This window comes from Polypterus senegalus, chromosome 4, assembly GCF_016835505.1.
Source record: "Polypterus senegalus isolate Bchr_013 chromosome 4, ASM1683550v1, whole genome shotgun sequence".
Classification (NCBI taxonomy): domain Eukaryota; kingdom Metazoa; phylum Chordata; class Cladistia; order Polypteriformes; family Polypteridae; genus Polypterus; species Polypterus senegalus.
Window position 1 is genome coordinate 223,699,608 of NC_053157.1, and position 15,350 is coordinate 223,714,957.

Below are 15,350 nucleotides of genomic sequence, written 5' to 3' on the forward strand. Positions count from 1 at the left end.
CGCACAGCACGCGCAAACACACGGAACAATTTAGAATTGTCAATGCACCTAACCTGCATGTCTTTGGACTGTGGGAGGAAACCCACACAGACACAGGGAGAACATGCAGACTCCACACAGGGAGGACTCGGGAAGAAAACCCAGGTCTCCTAACTGTGAGGCAGCAGCGCTGCATATTAACTTATAAAATTAATTCCAGGCGCATCAGAGTGTTAAGTACTTGAAAAAGCACAAATATGCCATTAAAAATATTCAAACCATATTTTATATTTGGACTGAAATATAGCATGATATCGAGTCATATTTAACTCAGTGCTACAGAAAAAGACAAGAAATTCATAGAAATAATTTTGTGTTTGAATACAAGAAATAGCAAAATACGGTTCAACATACAATTGAAGTCAGAAGTTTATAAGAATTCACCCCAAGTGTATTTAAACTTCTGACCTCAACTGTACATTTAGCCATTATTAATCTTCAGTAAAAAAAGATGCAGAGTTGGGCTCTCCAATTAAGAATATTGTTCAGCCACTGGTTCAGACAGTGCGGATAAAAAGATGCTGCTCGTTTCCTCCATGCTGAATTCCTTCACAGCGTTGTGCAGTTATCTCCGTGCGTGTTTTTCAGAGATAAGACTTCTCATAATGTTATATAATAAAGTGTTTCAGGGACTGTTGGATTAATTCAGTTATTTGGAAAAGCTGAGTGCATAAATACAATGTATGAACTCTTCACTATTATGTACCTAATTGAGAAAATGAGTTATGCCAATTAAAAACCCAACAAGTCTCCAGAGTGTCATACACATATACTTTATAACATATACTCTATAAACATTACATATAAAAACAAAAACAGCCAGGAGGTGGTCTCCCTCAGAGACTGAAGGGTGGCGCTATAACATACAAACACCTACTGATGTATTATCATGTGGAAGAGTGTAAAGTACTGTGGAAGCAGAAAAATGGCAGTGCTATTACGAGAGGTCAAGATGGCAGAAATTTCATGATGGTAACTGCAACACAGCTATTTTTAGGTAGGAGTGAAATTTCTACGGCATAATCTACAAATCAGTCATTGACAGCAGATAAAATCTGAATTGACACTGACCTACCAGTCTGAAGTTAAGATGTATTATTTTGGCAGGTGTGATATCAACATCCTAATAAATCTGTTACAGCTGCAGTCGAATAATACTGCCTAACACTTAATGCAGTAACAGGAAAAATATAAATAAATGAGATCTTCTAATCACTGTTGGCTATACTATTACAAGTAGTATGACAAAATTAATCAATAGCCCTTACATATTTACCTGAATATAAAACAAAAAAAATCCTTTTGACTTTGCTGACGTGAATGGGGAGGATGGATGTGGGCTGGTGATGCTTTTGGTACAACACCTGTATTACTTTGTTCCTGCAACTACCTAGGCGCACACCCTACAGAGTTACAGAAAGACAATTATAGTTAACTTATGATTCTACTGAAGTTTACTGTTCATCTTCATTAGTCTCGATATACTTTCCATAGATTTCATGGCCTTATCTGATGCGCAACATGAGCATCATTTAGTGTATAGTGATGACAGCAGCACTTACTTTAATCTAATGTAGCTTACAAATTGCAAATATTTTTTATTACTTTTACACAAGGACATACATTTTCTCTATGCCCTGTCCCTTTAAATCAAGTGCAAGTTGCAACACAGCAAGTCATTGATTGACATAAGCAAGCCAAAGAGGACCATAAACAACAAGACTAGCTGCATATTAGTTAAAAACTTACTACTGTTGTTCCACTAGTCACCGAGACTGAAGATCTTCTCTTCGTACCGCACTACTTCGTCTAATCTTGATCCGCAGCTACTACAGTATTATTTCAGATATACTTAAACTAACCCTCAAAAACTTGGTCTGAACAACATTTCTACAGCACATTTTCATACAAAGGATGTAGCTCCAAGTGCTTTACAAGATGTCAAATAAATAGATACAAAAAATTGAAAATAGTATACAACAAAAAATAATGCACACTTACATAAGATAGATATAGGATTAAGAGAATTTAATACACATCAAGCTTGGAATCTTGCCAAAAGAGTTAAGTTTTGCATCATCAGATCAGAGTCTTTTTCCACATGCTGTCAGAGTTAAGGTGGATGGTCTCCATCCTTCCAATAGGTTTCTCCCATCTCAGTAGAGGACTTCAGAAGCTCTGTTTGAGTGACCATTGCATTCTTGGTCACCTCCCTGACCAAGGCTCTTCTTGCCTGGTTACTCAGTTTGGTTGGATTGGCCACGTCTTGGAAGAGTCCAGGTGGATAAACTTCTTCCATTTCATCATTATTGAGGCCACTTTGAATACAATGTAGTGCTAAAGCTGAGGAGCAAAGCTATAGAAATGCTTTCATCCCATTGCCATTATCTATGCCTCACCATAATATGACCACGGAGGTCAACAGAGAGTTCCTTGGCCATCATACCTTGTTTGTTGTCCAGACATGAAGAGAGAATTAAGGACCTTATATACACACACATGTACATGAATGTCTTTTTAAAAACATTGTCCAAAAAAAAAAAAATCAACTTGCCACAGGTGGACTCCAGACAAATTCTAGGCACATCACAAGGAGAACAAAATCAGAAAGGAGGAGTATGAACACAATTTATAGTGCCACAGCAAAGGGTCTGAATACTAGTATAAAAAGAGAGATTTCAGTTTGTGTTTTTTAATAAATCTGCAAACCTTTCTCAAAGCATGTTTTCACTTTGTCATCATGAGCTATTAAGAGCAGACAGATGGGCAAAAATGGCAAATTTACTCCATTTAAAATTAAATCTACAACACACTAAAGTATGTAGAAAGTGAATGGTTCTGAATGTTGTTGGAACAATTTTGGAAACATACCTGCAAAGGTCTGCACTGTGTACTTCACGGTATTGCCAGGGAAATGACAGGTGTCCAGTTGCAAGATAGTTTATGCAGTACCCATATTCCCCTAAAGATTTAAGAACATAAAAAAAAGTTTTGACACAAAAACAAGCTCAATATAGCAGGTAACCATATTCACTTTTCACCCTGTCATCCATTTAAGATCTGAAGGTATCCAAAGCAAAGCGTGTCAGTTTCATCTAATGAAACAAAAACCATTGTGTTATCAGTAGTATATTTTAATGGATGGATGTTCCCATATTAGATACGGGACATTGGGGGCGGGGTAGAGAGAGAGAGAGAGAGGGAGAGAGAGAGATCATCTGTCAACTGCACATGTGTCTTTACAGACATTCACATTCTTTTTCTGCTCTTTCCAGTTTGTAAATGCTCCTCCTACATTTTTGGCCATTGAGGACACGTTGTTGTTAGTCAGACTGGCATCACAACTAACATATGCCAGGCCTGCTGCACATGACTCTGTAGAATGACAGAGTAATGTTAGTTCATTAGCTCATTTTGTCTTGTATGTAGCATTGTAGGTTACATTTACTGAATGTACTGGACTAATGGCTTGGCCTGTAAGCTTGGTTAAATTACGCTGTCTGGTACCTTGTCTAAGCATTTAGTATTGCATTTGGTGGTAAAATCATTAAGGAGATTAGTATGTTAATCCGTCATACATTTGTCAGATCATGCCACTGACATTAAATACGCAAAACAAGTTGAAGAGTTCCCGTTTCAGAAATAATTGTTTCATTATTTTAACCACTGAAAAATAAAAATGGGCAGATTCCACTTCCTTTTTTTTGTTTCATACTTATGGAGCTATACAGGCCAACCCCTCATACTCAATCAATCTTTGTTTATCTCAATCCCAATTACTCAAAGCGCTAACACAATAGGTGCAGAAAAAACACTTTCAGGCGAATGTGAAGATGGATTCCACATAGTATTACTTTTGTGCAGACTTCTTGTAGCCCATCTTTGTGAGCCAAGAAGAATGAGAATCAATGCATAATTTTTGTGCTTCTCAATTTTATTTTCATTACATAAACTTGTTCATTCGCTTAGGTGTGAACTATATAATATCTGGTTACACTTTAGATTAGGCACATACTGCTATGACGAAATGGCAAAAAAAGGGGTAGCAGGATACAAAATTAACAAACGCCAAACTAGTATTTCAGTAGGTCTGGGTCTCTGAAACAGGCCCCACCCTAGGCAGCTTGACCCCACACTCAAAAGATGGACTTTGCAGCCTGCACAGACACAAAATGTGGCTTAGGCTTTTCAAGTTTCAAATATACAATGGAAAGAAGGAAAGAATTGTAAAAATCCAATGACTAAAATACTTACATTTCCTGAATATGTGGAGATTTATATGAAGAAAATGGATAACACTACAAATGCAAAACAAAAATTATATAAAAAAAAATACAAAAACTTATATTTAAATAACAAAGACTAAAACAAGAAATAAAATGGCAACTGTGACTGTATTGCTACATGACCATAAAGATTTCTTTTGGTCTTCAGAATACTTACAAAGCACCAATAAAGTGTTTATTTATCACTGAGTGGTGTGCAAGACCTTCAGATGCACTGGTAATATGACAGCTTCATCTGCACTTACTAATCATTAATTTAAAAAAAAAAAAAAAACACAAACTAACCACAAACAAAGTTATTTTAGTAGGCCACACTGCTCAGACATGAATAACCATGTATTGATGCTTTGTAAATGTTGCCTTTATTAAGGTCTTGTTACACAACAGTATGTGACCAGTAGATACAATTTAGAGATTGCCTAAAGTGTTAGCCATTAAATATTAAAGAGATAATGAAGGGCGGGATCAGGTCAGCTGGGCCCCCAGCTATTTGGGGGGGTGGAGCTTATTTTAAAATATCGTGAGCACAGCAGATAACATTTCAAATTGACTTTTTTATTTATTCAACTGGATTGACAGCAGACCATTTAAGGCTGACATTATACCACACAACTTAAAGACAGACAGCATATTGCACCCTTAATGACTGCAGCCTATTACACAACTATATATCACACAGGATAATGAACGGCACAAATCCCTCAAGACCGAGAAGAGTTTCAGATAACTGCAGCTACAGAAAGGTCAACACATTTTGGCAGCTAATCAATGCAGAGCATTGGTTTTCTTTCTTCACTTTTTTGTAGTACAACAAAGATGAGACATCAAATAGACATGTGAGCTTTTCCCAAAATTCCATGAGGTTCTTCAGTGTTTGTGTGGTCCTGAACACCCGTCTTCTCTGTTCTTCCTCGAGTCGAGTTGATTTGGCTCTTCTGCAATAATGAGGTATCATATGCATTGTACTTCTGCCCATTAAGCAACAGGCTGCTGTGCGTGACAGAAAGTTATCACAACATAAAACATGTTTGATTTGGCTCTGGCAATTTGAAGACCTCTATAACCCATTAACTGAGGATATTACACTACATGACTGTATCCAACAGGGGGTTTACATTGCTTTTACTAAACCAACAATATACACAAAGATATATACAAATTAAAGTATTAATTATCATTCTCTAGTGGAACGGTGGTGATCTAAAACATAAAAAGAATCAACAACACTAAAGGAAGATTACACTAGGTTCTGTTTAACATCGGCATAATACAAGAATATAATAAACGAAGAAGAGCTATACTTGACCAAAGTATGATGCAGTTGGGGTTTCCTGAAGTTTTCCGAACTTCAAGACAGAGTGTGGAAAAGCATTTTGTCCTACGCATAGGCAGGAGTGATGTCTTCCGTCCGTCTGTAGGTGGGCTCTAAGGTCCCACTGCTGTTGTCCCATTTTTATACCTTCTCTTTGAACATATAACCTCCAAAACTATTGGAGAAAAATAGCTTTTCACAAATGGCAGCCTCCACTGTTCTTCTGTAAGAGTGGCCTCCCAGCTGGGTAAGGGAACACACCACATCCCTGCCTTGAATATATTAATGCACACTTTGCAACTGTTTCATCCTTTCAAATAACACCACATATTTTCAGGCTAACAAACTTCTCTTAAAATTGCATTTCATTTACAGAGACCTACCAATTCATGTACTGCGCAACATACTCAAAGTTAGTTTAACTGCTTTTAACACATTTAAACTCGCCCAAGGTTGTGTTTGTTTTTAAGTATTCAGCATTCAACACATTTACAAACAAATTTACTTATCAGGACAAACACCAAACAGCCACTCATGATGCAAGCTGGTGTTAACTTCATCAAATAGGGAGCACAACAATAATGCAACTCAGCTCTATATGAGCTTGATATATAAATTGAGTCAGTGACAACAAGGAAAAATCTTCTGTGATTTTCCGATTCTGTCACAACATGGACAAATCCAACCATCGGGAAACCACACAACACGATTTAAACACAAGAAAGCATTTCCTGAAAAAAGCTACACAGTCACAGAATATACCAACTCGATATAGAACATTTATAAGCTTGAACTTTCACTCCCCATTGCAGGGCATAAGTATTTACCCCTCCTGTACTTTTGCTGCAGTCTATTCAAAAGGTGATTGCTTTTAAATTTGCATTTATTAACAAAAGCATATTTGCTGCTATTTTATTAAAATTACCTGTTTTTTAAAAGCATAATACAAAAATCTGCCTTTTTTTTTTTTTTTTTTACTCGCATGCACAGCCGACACAGAGCCAGATTTAGCATAGGGGTTCACCATATTGAACTGCTAGGCAAGCATTATAATATACTGTAAGACAAGACAGATAGAGACAACTGGGAAATGGGCAGTCAAATTGAGAACAGTTGTATACTATTTTTGTCTGTCAAAGTCAGCATGAAACTGTATCCCCTTTTGCCTTGTTTGGAATGGCATGATTCATCTAAGTGGGGGCCTGCACGTGAAGAAAGAGTATAAAGCCTTGGAACATCGCCCGGCACACCTTAGAATGGACAGATGAGAGAAAACGTCATCAGAACTTGAAAATCCTTCCACTGCAACGGTGAAAATGGCAAACTCTACACATCAGGCGGTTATGCAGCGTAAGCCATCATTAAACAAAGCTAAGTTATTTGTCCTATGTGATTTCTTACTGCCGTATCACTAAGGGAGGGGTATTGCCTTTTTATATCATATCTATATAGTGTCGGGTTATGTAACACGTCACAATCACAAAAGAACTCATTCCAAGGGAGCCAACGACCCCTTTCTTCAGTAAGTTATTATTATTTTTTTTTTTTTTTAAAAATAGTGCCCGAATTTCTTAATCATAACATAAAAAGTATACTTTTTTTGGTTAAATATAAAGCATTCATGCCAAAGTAAAGAGTTTGCCACTGCACACATTTTTGATAACAAAAGCTGCTTACTACTTACTAGGCTTAAGTATCACTTTTAAATTAATCATAAAATAAGGAGGCACGGTTGTGCACTTAGGAGACCAGGGTTCGCTTCCTGGGTCCTCCCTGCGTAGAGTTTGCATGTTCTTCCCGTGTCTGTGTGGGTTTCCTCCGGGTACTCCATTTTCCTCCCACAGTCCAAAGACATGCAGGTTAGTGTGTGCTTGTTGTGTGTCCTGTGGTGGGCTGGCGCCCTGCCCGGGGTTTGTTTCCTGCCTCGTGCCCTGTGTTGGCTGGGACTGGATCTCGTGACCCTGTGTTAGGATATAGTGGGTTGGATAATGGATGGACAATCATAAAATTAACATACTTCGGAAAATAAAACTAATCAAAAGTAATTTTAAAAATGCAGAATTAATCACTTGTGGAAGCATATATGCTTAATTCGTATTGTATTTATGTGGATGTATGACACTCTTTAAAGTATTGTATTTTTGTCTGTTAGCTTTAAATCTTATCACTATCAAAATGAACTTTGATATCTTGCAGTAAATAATGAACTGGGTTTCATGCATGTTAAATAGGTTCATACTGCTTTGTTTTCTTGTCAGTTTTAGCCAAATCTGTATCTTTACAGGTACCTATTAAAGTATATCATACCCACAAAATATTTCTACAGGTTAGTGGTATGTGAAAGTGTGGAGACACATCTTGGAGGTTAAAGATATGCTGTTACTGATAACACAATTATTGTTCTCTTAAGCAATAAAGCTGATAATGTTTGCCAAGGGTGACCAAAAAATCACCACACACAACCCAACTAGTTTGTTTTAAAAAGTATGAACTAAGCAGTTTGAGATTGAAAAATACAAAAAGGGGGGCTGACTTTCAAGCTATATAGTGTGTGCATTGTGTTAATTGAGCATTCAGGATTTCAATGTTAAAGCATTAATGCTAATAAGGATTTCCTTTTGATTATTACAATATTGTGGCTTATTTTCCTTCCATATACTGCAGATGTTTATCATAGTTTAATTATAGAAGCTATTTCATTATCCAATGGAACATTTCCATCAGGGATTAACCACATTTAACACGAGTCAAAATTCAAATGTGGTTTCTCTCCATATTCAACAAGTCAGCAGAAAAGGCAAAAGAATTGTGTTGGGTGGTGGCAGCAGTCAGGTAAGCCACAGAAGAGCAGCCAGCCCTGTTACATGTGCAGGTTTAAAAAGTGAGCACAGTGGAAGATATACTGTCAAGTGACCAACTCCTTCATGAGACTGTCACATCTTTGGCATCATGATAAAGCACTAAAGTTCTTTATACCAGTGTAGTATGTCACCTGCTCTTCATTTTCTATTTTATCTACATGTTAGCATCTGTAATGAGTTGTAATATGCAGATTAATGTGAATGGACACTGGAGATGCATTTTAATGTTGGGTATAAATATGAACTTGTAAATGTAGATCTGGATACTATCTATATACAGTTTGGGGAAAAAAAAAAAAGTTGAAGGAAGTCTTTAAGAAAACTGTCAGTCATTGCATGCCGTAACTTATGATATTGATGAAGCGGATTGCTTTAAAAAGTTTAACATCCCTATTCCATGTTGCATTTTAGAGATTTGCCCATTTTGCCATTTTATAATTATTTTCAACCAGCGGTCCCTTGCAGCTCCGCCCGCATAGTAGTGAAACAGGACAAACTTTACAAAGTTCGGCCTCCCCCTCCTCTCAGTCCGCAGCCTCTCTCTCAGATTCACACAAATAAATTGGTGCCGCAAACTGAACCATGATACTTAGCACGATGACAGAAGTTGCCAAATCAACTGGAATGTTCAAGCAAATTATAGAAAGAAAAACCCAATCTACAGTGGTGCCTGAAAGTTTGTGAACCCTTTAGAATTTTCTATATTTCTGCATAAATATGACCTAAAACATCATCAGATTTTCACTCAAGTCCTAAAAGTAGATAAAGAGAAACCAGTTAAACAAATGAGACAAAAATATTATACTTGGTCATTTATTTATTGAGGAAAATGATCGAAAATTACATTTTGTGAGTGGCAAAAGTATGTGACCCTCTAGGATTAGCAGTAAGTTTGAAGGTGAAATTCGAGTCCGGTGTTTTCAATCAATGAGATGACAATCAGGTGTGAGTGGGCACCCTGTGTTAAAGAACAGGATCTATCAAAGTCTGTTCTTCACAACATATGTTTGTGGAAGTGTATCATGGCAAGAACAAAGGAGATTTCTGAGGACCTCAGATAAAGAGTTGTTGATGCTCATCAGGCTGGAAAAGGTTACAAAACCATATCTAAAGAGTTTGGACTCCACCAATCCACAGTCAGCCAGATTGTGTACAAATGGAGGAAATTCAAGACCACTGATACCCTCCCCAGGAGTGATCGACCAACAAAGGTCACAAAGGACCCCAGGGTAACTTCTAAGCAACTGAAGGCCTCTCTCACATTGGCTAATGTTCATGTTCATGAATCCACCATCAGGAGAACACTGAACATCAATGGTGTTCATGGCAGGGTTGCAAGGAGAAAGTTACTGCTCTCCCAAAAAAAAAAAAAAAAAAAAAAAAACAAAACACATTGCTACTCATCTGCAGTTTGCTAAAGATCACGTGGACAAACCAGAAGGCTATTTTGTGGATGGATGAGACCAAAATAGAACTTTTTGGTTTAAATAAAAAGCGTCATGTTTGGAGAAAGGAAAACATTGCATTCCAGTATAAGAACCTTATCCCATCTGTGAAACATAGTGGTGGTAGTATCATGGTTTGGGCTTGTTTTGCTGCATCTGGACCAGGACGGCTTGCCTTCATTGATGGAACAATGAATTCTGAAATAGAGAATTCTAAAGGAAAATGTCAGGACATCTGTCCATGAACTGAACCTCAAGAGAAGGTGGGTTATGCAGCAAGACAACGACCCTAAGCACACAATTTGTTCTACCAAAGAATGGTTAAAGAAGAATAAAGTTAATGTTTTGGAATGGCCAAGTCAAAGTCCTGACCTTAATCCAATCGAAATGTTGTGGAAGGACCTGAAGCAAGCAGTTAATGTGAGGAAACCCACCAACATCCCAGAGCTGAAGCTGTTCTGTATGGAGGAATGGGCTCAAATTCCTCCAAGCCGGTGTGCAGGAATGATCAAAAGTTACCGGAAGTGTTTAGTTACAGTTATTGCTGTAAAGGGGGGTCACACCAGATACTGAAAGCAAAGGTTCACATACTTTTGCCACTCAAATATGTACTATTCAATCACTTTCCTTAATAAATAAATGACCAAGTATAATATTTTGTCTAATTTATTAAACTGGTTTCTCTTTATCTACTTTTAGGACTGGAGTGAAAATCTGATGATGTTTAAGGTCATTTATGCAGAAATACAGAAAATTCTAAAGGGTTCACAAAATTTCAAGCACCACTGTAAATCCGTTAAGTAGTTCTCTCATGAAAAGCAGCCCCTGTTGACAACCACTGGTGTACTGCTTGTGGTGAAACATATTGATTGAAGATGCTTGAAATTTTATTCAGTTTTGAACATTCAAACTAATATATATTTCAATATGCACCATACAGAAAATTTAAATATGAAAGCTGCAGACCTAGTTTTGTAGTGTACCATGGCATTTATCATATGATAATGCTCACAAATCTCACATTTTTACATTAAGCACCCCTTCATCAGTAATATTGGTAAATATTGGTAGAATAATTTACAATGCAAAAATTGAAAGGAGTGTGCATTTTTGAATCAGAACCTCTAAAATCCATAGCAAAGTTAGCAGTTGTCATTTCTCTTCTAAAACAGATAAAAATATTTTCATACTCACAGGACAGAACAATTCTTCATTGCGGTATCTGAGGAACTTTAGAAGCACTGCATTATGTTACACAAGTAATGGAATGGATATAAAATTCATAACCTAAAACAACAAAAAATAAAATCCCAATACTTGCCATCAGTGTAAAATATAAAACAAACACTGCCACACTTTCAATTTAACTTTTATAAAGCTGTAATTATCAGATCCAAAATTTTCATCCAGTGAATCCTTGAAGGGTAACAGGAAACCCAGCTTCAGTTTTATCTTTTCAGTTTGTTATGTATGGTTTCAAATCTTCAGACCAATGGTATAATTCATATAACCTTCTCAGAAATGCAAGAAAAAAAAAAAAAGTGTACAAAAAGTGTTTAGAGAATTCAAATGTGCACATCTGGATCTTTTGCCTATACTTTTCTCAAAATTGTGTTGGGTTCTCTGTAGTGTGCATGATCATCATGTGCCGTTTCAGATTGTTACTCCTAGTGAAGAGTTTCCCACATTCACTGCACCAATATGGTTTCTCTCCAGTATGAATCCTTTGGTGTTGTTGAAGGGCAATTTTCTGGGTAAAACGTTTTCCACAATCGTTGCAGCAATGCTGCTTCTCCCCCGTATGAATTTTCAAGTGCTGCTGAAGAGTTTTCCTTGCTGCGAATCTCTTTCCACATTCACTACAGGAGAATGGCTTCTCTCCAGAATGAATCCGCCGGTGGTAAACAAGATTATTTTTTCCTGTGAACCTTTTCCCACATTCAGTACAACAATACGGTTTTTCACCTGTATGAATCCTCTGGTGGTGTTTCAGTGTTCCTTCCTGTGTAAACTTTTTGCCACAGTCAGTACAGCAAAATGGCTTTTCACCTGTGTGAATCCTCTGGTGCTGTTTAAGATGGATTTCCCGAGAAAACCTTTTACCGCATATAATGCAAAAATATGGCTTCTCTCCTGTGTGGATCCTCTGGTGCTGCTGAAGAGTATTTTTCTGTATGAATCTAATTCCACAGTCAGAACAGCAGTAAGGCTTTTCTCCAGTGTGAATTCTGGTGTGCAGCTGAAGTCCATGTTTCTTTGTGAATTTTTTACCACATTCATTACACTCAAACATCCTTTTACCCATATGAACCTTCAAGTGGACTTTAAGCTGAATCCTCTTTGTAAATCTCTTTTCACACACATTGCAGCCATAAGGCTGCTCTCCTGTGTGAACTATCTGATGACGCTGAAGATTATTTTTCTTTGTGAAACGCTTTCCACACTCTGTGCAGCCATAAGGTTTCTCTCCAGTGTGAATTCTATAATGTCGCTGAAGATTATTTCTCATTGAAAAATACTTCCCACATCTATCGCAGCAATATGGCTTCTCTCCAGTGTGAACTCTTAGGTGCCTCTGCAGATAATCTTTCTTAATAAACATCTTTCCACATTCAGTGCAGCAGAATGGTTTCTCTCCCGTGTGAATTCTTATATGACAGTTCAGATGAAACTTCCTTGTAAATGTTTTCTCACAACCAGTACAACTGAAAGGCCTCTTTTTGGCTTGGACTTTCCGAGGACCCTTCGTAGATGATGTCTGCCCAGTTACATTTTTCTCCACCACGGACTTGCCATCTCCCAAGTTACTAGAATGAGCATCTTTGTAGAGCTTTCCTGGTCTTTTTTCATTAAATACTTTCAGGTTTTCTGAATTTTGACAGGTGGTTTTTGAGATGCAGTTCCTCTGGATATTCTTAACAGCAGCTCCACTGGATGTTTTCACTAGGAATTGAGACAGAAAGTGATGTTAAAAATTTACTAAAGCAAAGTAGAAAAAAAAAATAAAAACAGAGCTGTCATTTTAAAAACAAACACTTGTGTATCTTGTATGACCTTAATGTTTATAATGCAAATTTGTAAACTGGAAAAACAAACATGTTCCCAACATACCTTGGATTCAGAAAATAGTTAGACCTTTTCACTTTCTGCACACTTTGTGTTATATAATATTAAATGGACACATTTACAATTTTTGTCCATCGACCTGCACTAAATAACCCATAATTACAATTACAAAGTGTAAACTTGTTTTGAGGAATGTTTGCAAGCGTATTAAAATAAAAAACTGAAATCTCCCTTTTATATCAGTATTCAGACCATTTGCTGTGGCACACCAAATTGTGCTCAGGTGCATCCTGTTTGTTTTCATTATATTGGATATGTGTTGAGAACTTGGGAGGCCACAAGAGGCAAATTGAATTGATGGAACGTTGTTTAGGAAGTCATGTGTGAACCTTATGTATAGAATGCCCACAATTCACCCTGCATCTCAGGACAAAAAACAAGCCATGAAGTCCAAAGAACTCTCTGTAGATCTCCATTATCAAATTGTGTTGAGGCAGAGATCAGAGCAAGAGGAAAAAACATAACTAAAGCTAGGAGCACCTAGGAGATCCGTGGCCTCAATAATTGTGAAATGGAAGAAGCTTAAAACCACCAGTCCACTTCATAGACTTGGTCGTCTAGCTAAACTAAGTAACCAGGCAAGAAGGATCTTGGTCACAGAGGGTGACCTAATGGCCAATATAACAGAGATGAGAGAACCTGTCAGGAGGACAATCATCTCTGCAGTACTCCATCAATCAGGTGTTTATCACAAATGGGCTAGACAGAAGACACTCTTGATTAAGAAGAAATTGATGACATGTAAAGGTGCACAAGGGAAAAAAAAGATTTTCTGGTTTGTTGAAACAAAAATGAATCTATTTGTGCAGAATTCCATGCAATATGTCTGGTCAAGTCGAAGTACTGCTCATCACATGCCTAATAACATGCCAACAATAAAGCCTGTTGATAGTTCTGTCTAGTCTCCCTGTCACTGAGAAGCATCCGTACAGTATGATTATACTAAGCGAAGGATGAAGGCAGCTGAATACAGGGAGGTCCTTGGAGAAAACCTGTTTCAGTGTTCACACCACCTCAGACTGGGGTGATGGTTCACCCAGCAATGACTAGAGGCAAACAGCCAAGACACTTCTGGAATGGCTTTAAAACAAGTCTCTTACTGTTTCTCAGTGGCCTATATAAATCCCAGATGTAAACCCCACTGAAAACACCCAAGGAGAGAAACCTGAAGATGGCAGTTCACAAGCACATCAAATCAAATAGAGCTTGAGAGGATCTGCTAGGAATAAATGAGATAAACTGCCCATATCCATTTGTTAAAAAATGCCTAAGTGTTCGCTCCCTTACCATACTCTTCATTTTCATTTCACGTCATCTATAAGAGAAGAAACAACCTGGGAATGGAAGTCAGTCTTTTTTTTTTTTCTGCTACTTGGGCTGAATGACACCTTAACATACCCAGGTTGCATGAATTTTTGTGTAACCTCTTCTTCTTCTTACTGTTACTGTTACTGTTAGGGGTTGCCACAGCGGATCATCTTTTTCCAAATATTCCTGTCCTCTGCATCTTGTTCCGTTATACCCATCACCTGCATGTCCTTTCTCACCACATCCATAAACTTCTCTTAGGCCTTCCTCTTTTCCTCTTCCCTGGCAGCTTTATCCTTAACATCCTTCTCCCAATATACTGAGGATCTCTCCTCTGCACATGTTCAAACCAACATAATCTGTCCTCTCTGACTTGGTCTCCCAACCTGAGGTAACCCTCTAATATATTTGTTTCTAATCCTGTCCATTTTCGTCACACCCAATGCAAATCTTAGCATTTTTAACTCTGCTACCTCCAGCTCTGTCTACTGCTTTCTGGCCAGTGCCACCATCTACAATCCATAAAACATAGCTGATCTCCCTGCCATCCTGTAGACCTTCCTTTCACTAATGCTGATACCGGTCTGTGACAAGTCACTCCTGACACTCTTCTGCACCCATTCCACCCTACCTGCACTCTCTTTTTCACCTCTCTTCCACACTCCCCATTACTCTGTACTGTTGATCCCAAGTATTTAAATTCGCCAATCTTTGCCAACTCTACTCCCTGCACCCTCACTATTCCACTGACCCCCCCTCATTTACACACATGTATTCTGTCTTGTTCCTACTGACCTTCATTCCTCTCCTCTCTAGAGCATATATCCAACCTCTCCAGGGTCTACTCAACGTGCTGCCTACCATCGCTACAGATCACAATGTCATCAGCAAACATCATAGTCCATGGGGACTCCTGCCTAATCTCATCCATCAACCTGTTCATCACCATTGCAAGTAAGAAAGGGCTCAGAGC

General features: G+C 37.9%; 1 protein-coding gene across 4 annotated transcripts in view; it reads right to left on the bottom strand.

Annotated features, from left to right (window-relative positions):
* Nucleotides 1-863: 863 nt before the first annotated feature.
* Nucleotides 864-15,350, bottom strand: part of LOC120528066 (gastrula zinc finger protein XlCGF26.1-like) — a 34,048-nt gene continuing 19,561 nt past the window's right edge. Inside the window, exons 3-6 of one of the 4 annotated variants that reach the window (XR_005633458.1) lie at nucleotides 11,138-12,886; nucleotides 4,294-4,337; nucleotides 2,911-3,001; nucleotides 864-2,616 (exon numbers count right to left, since the gene is read on the bottom strand). Coding sequence is in view for 1 of the 4 variants with exons in the window: in XM_039752057.1 (XP_039607991.1) it covers nucleotides 11,547-12,886 (1,340 nt within the window). In the remaining 3 variants the exon portion in view is untranslated. Of the gene's footprint in view, nucleotides 2,698-2,778; nucleotides 3,002-4,293; nucleotides 4,338-10,709; nucleotides 12,887-15,350 lie in introns of those variants that run through there. The other 3 variants (XR_005633457.1, XR_005633456.1, XM_039752057.1) reach the window with 3 other exon arrangements.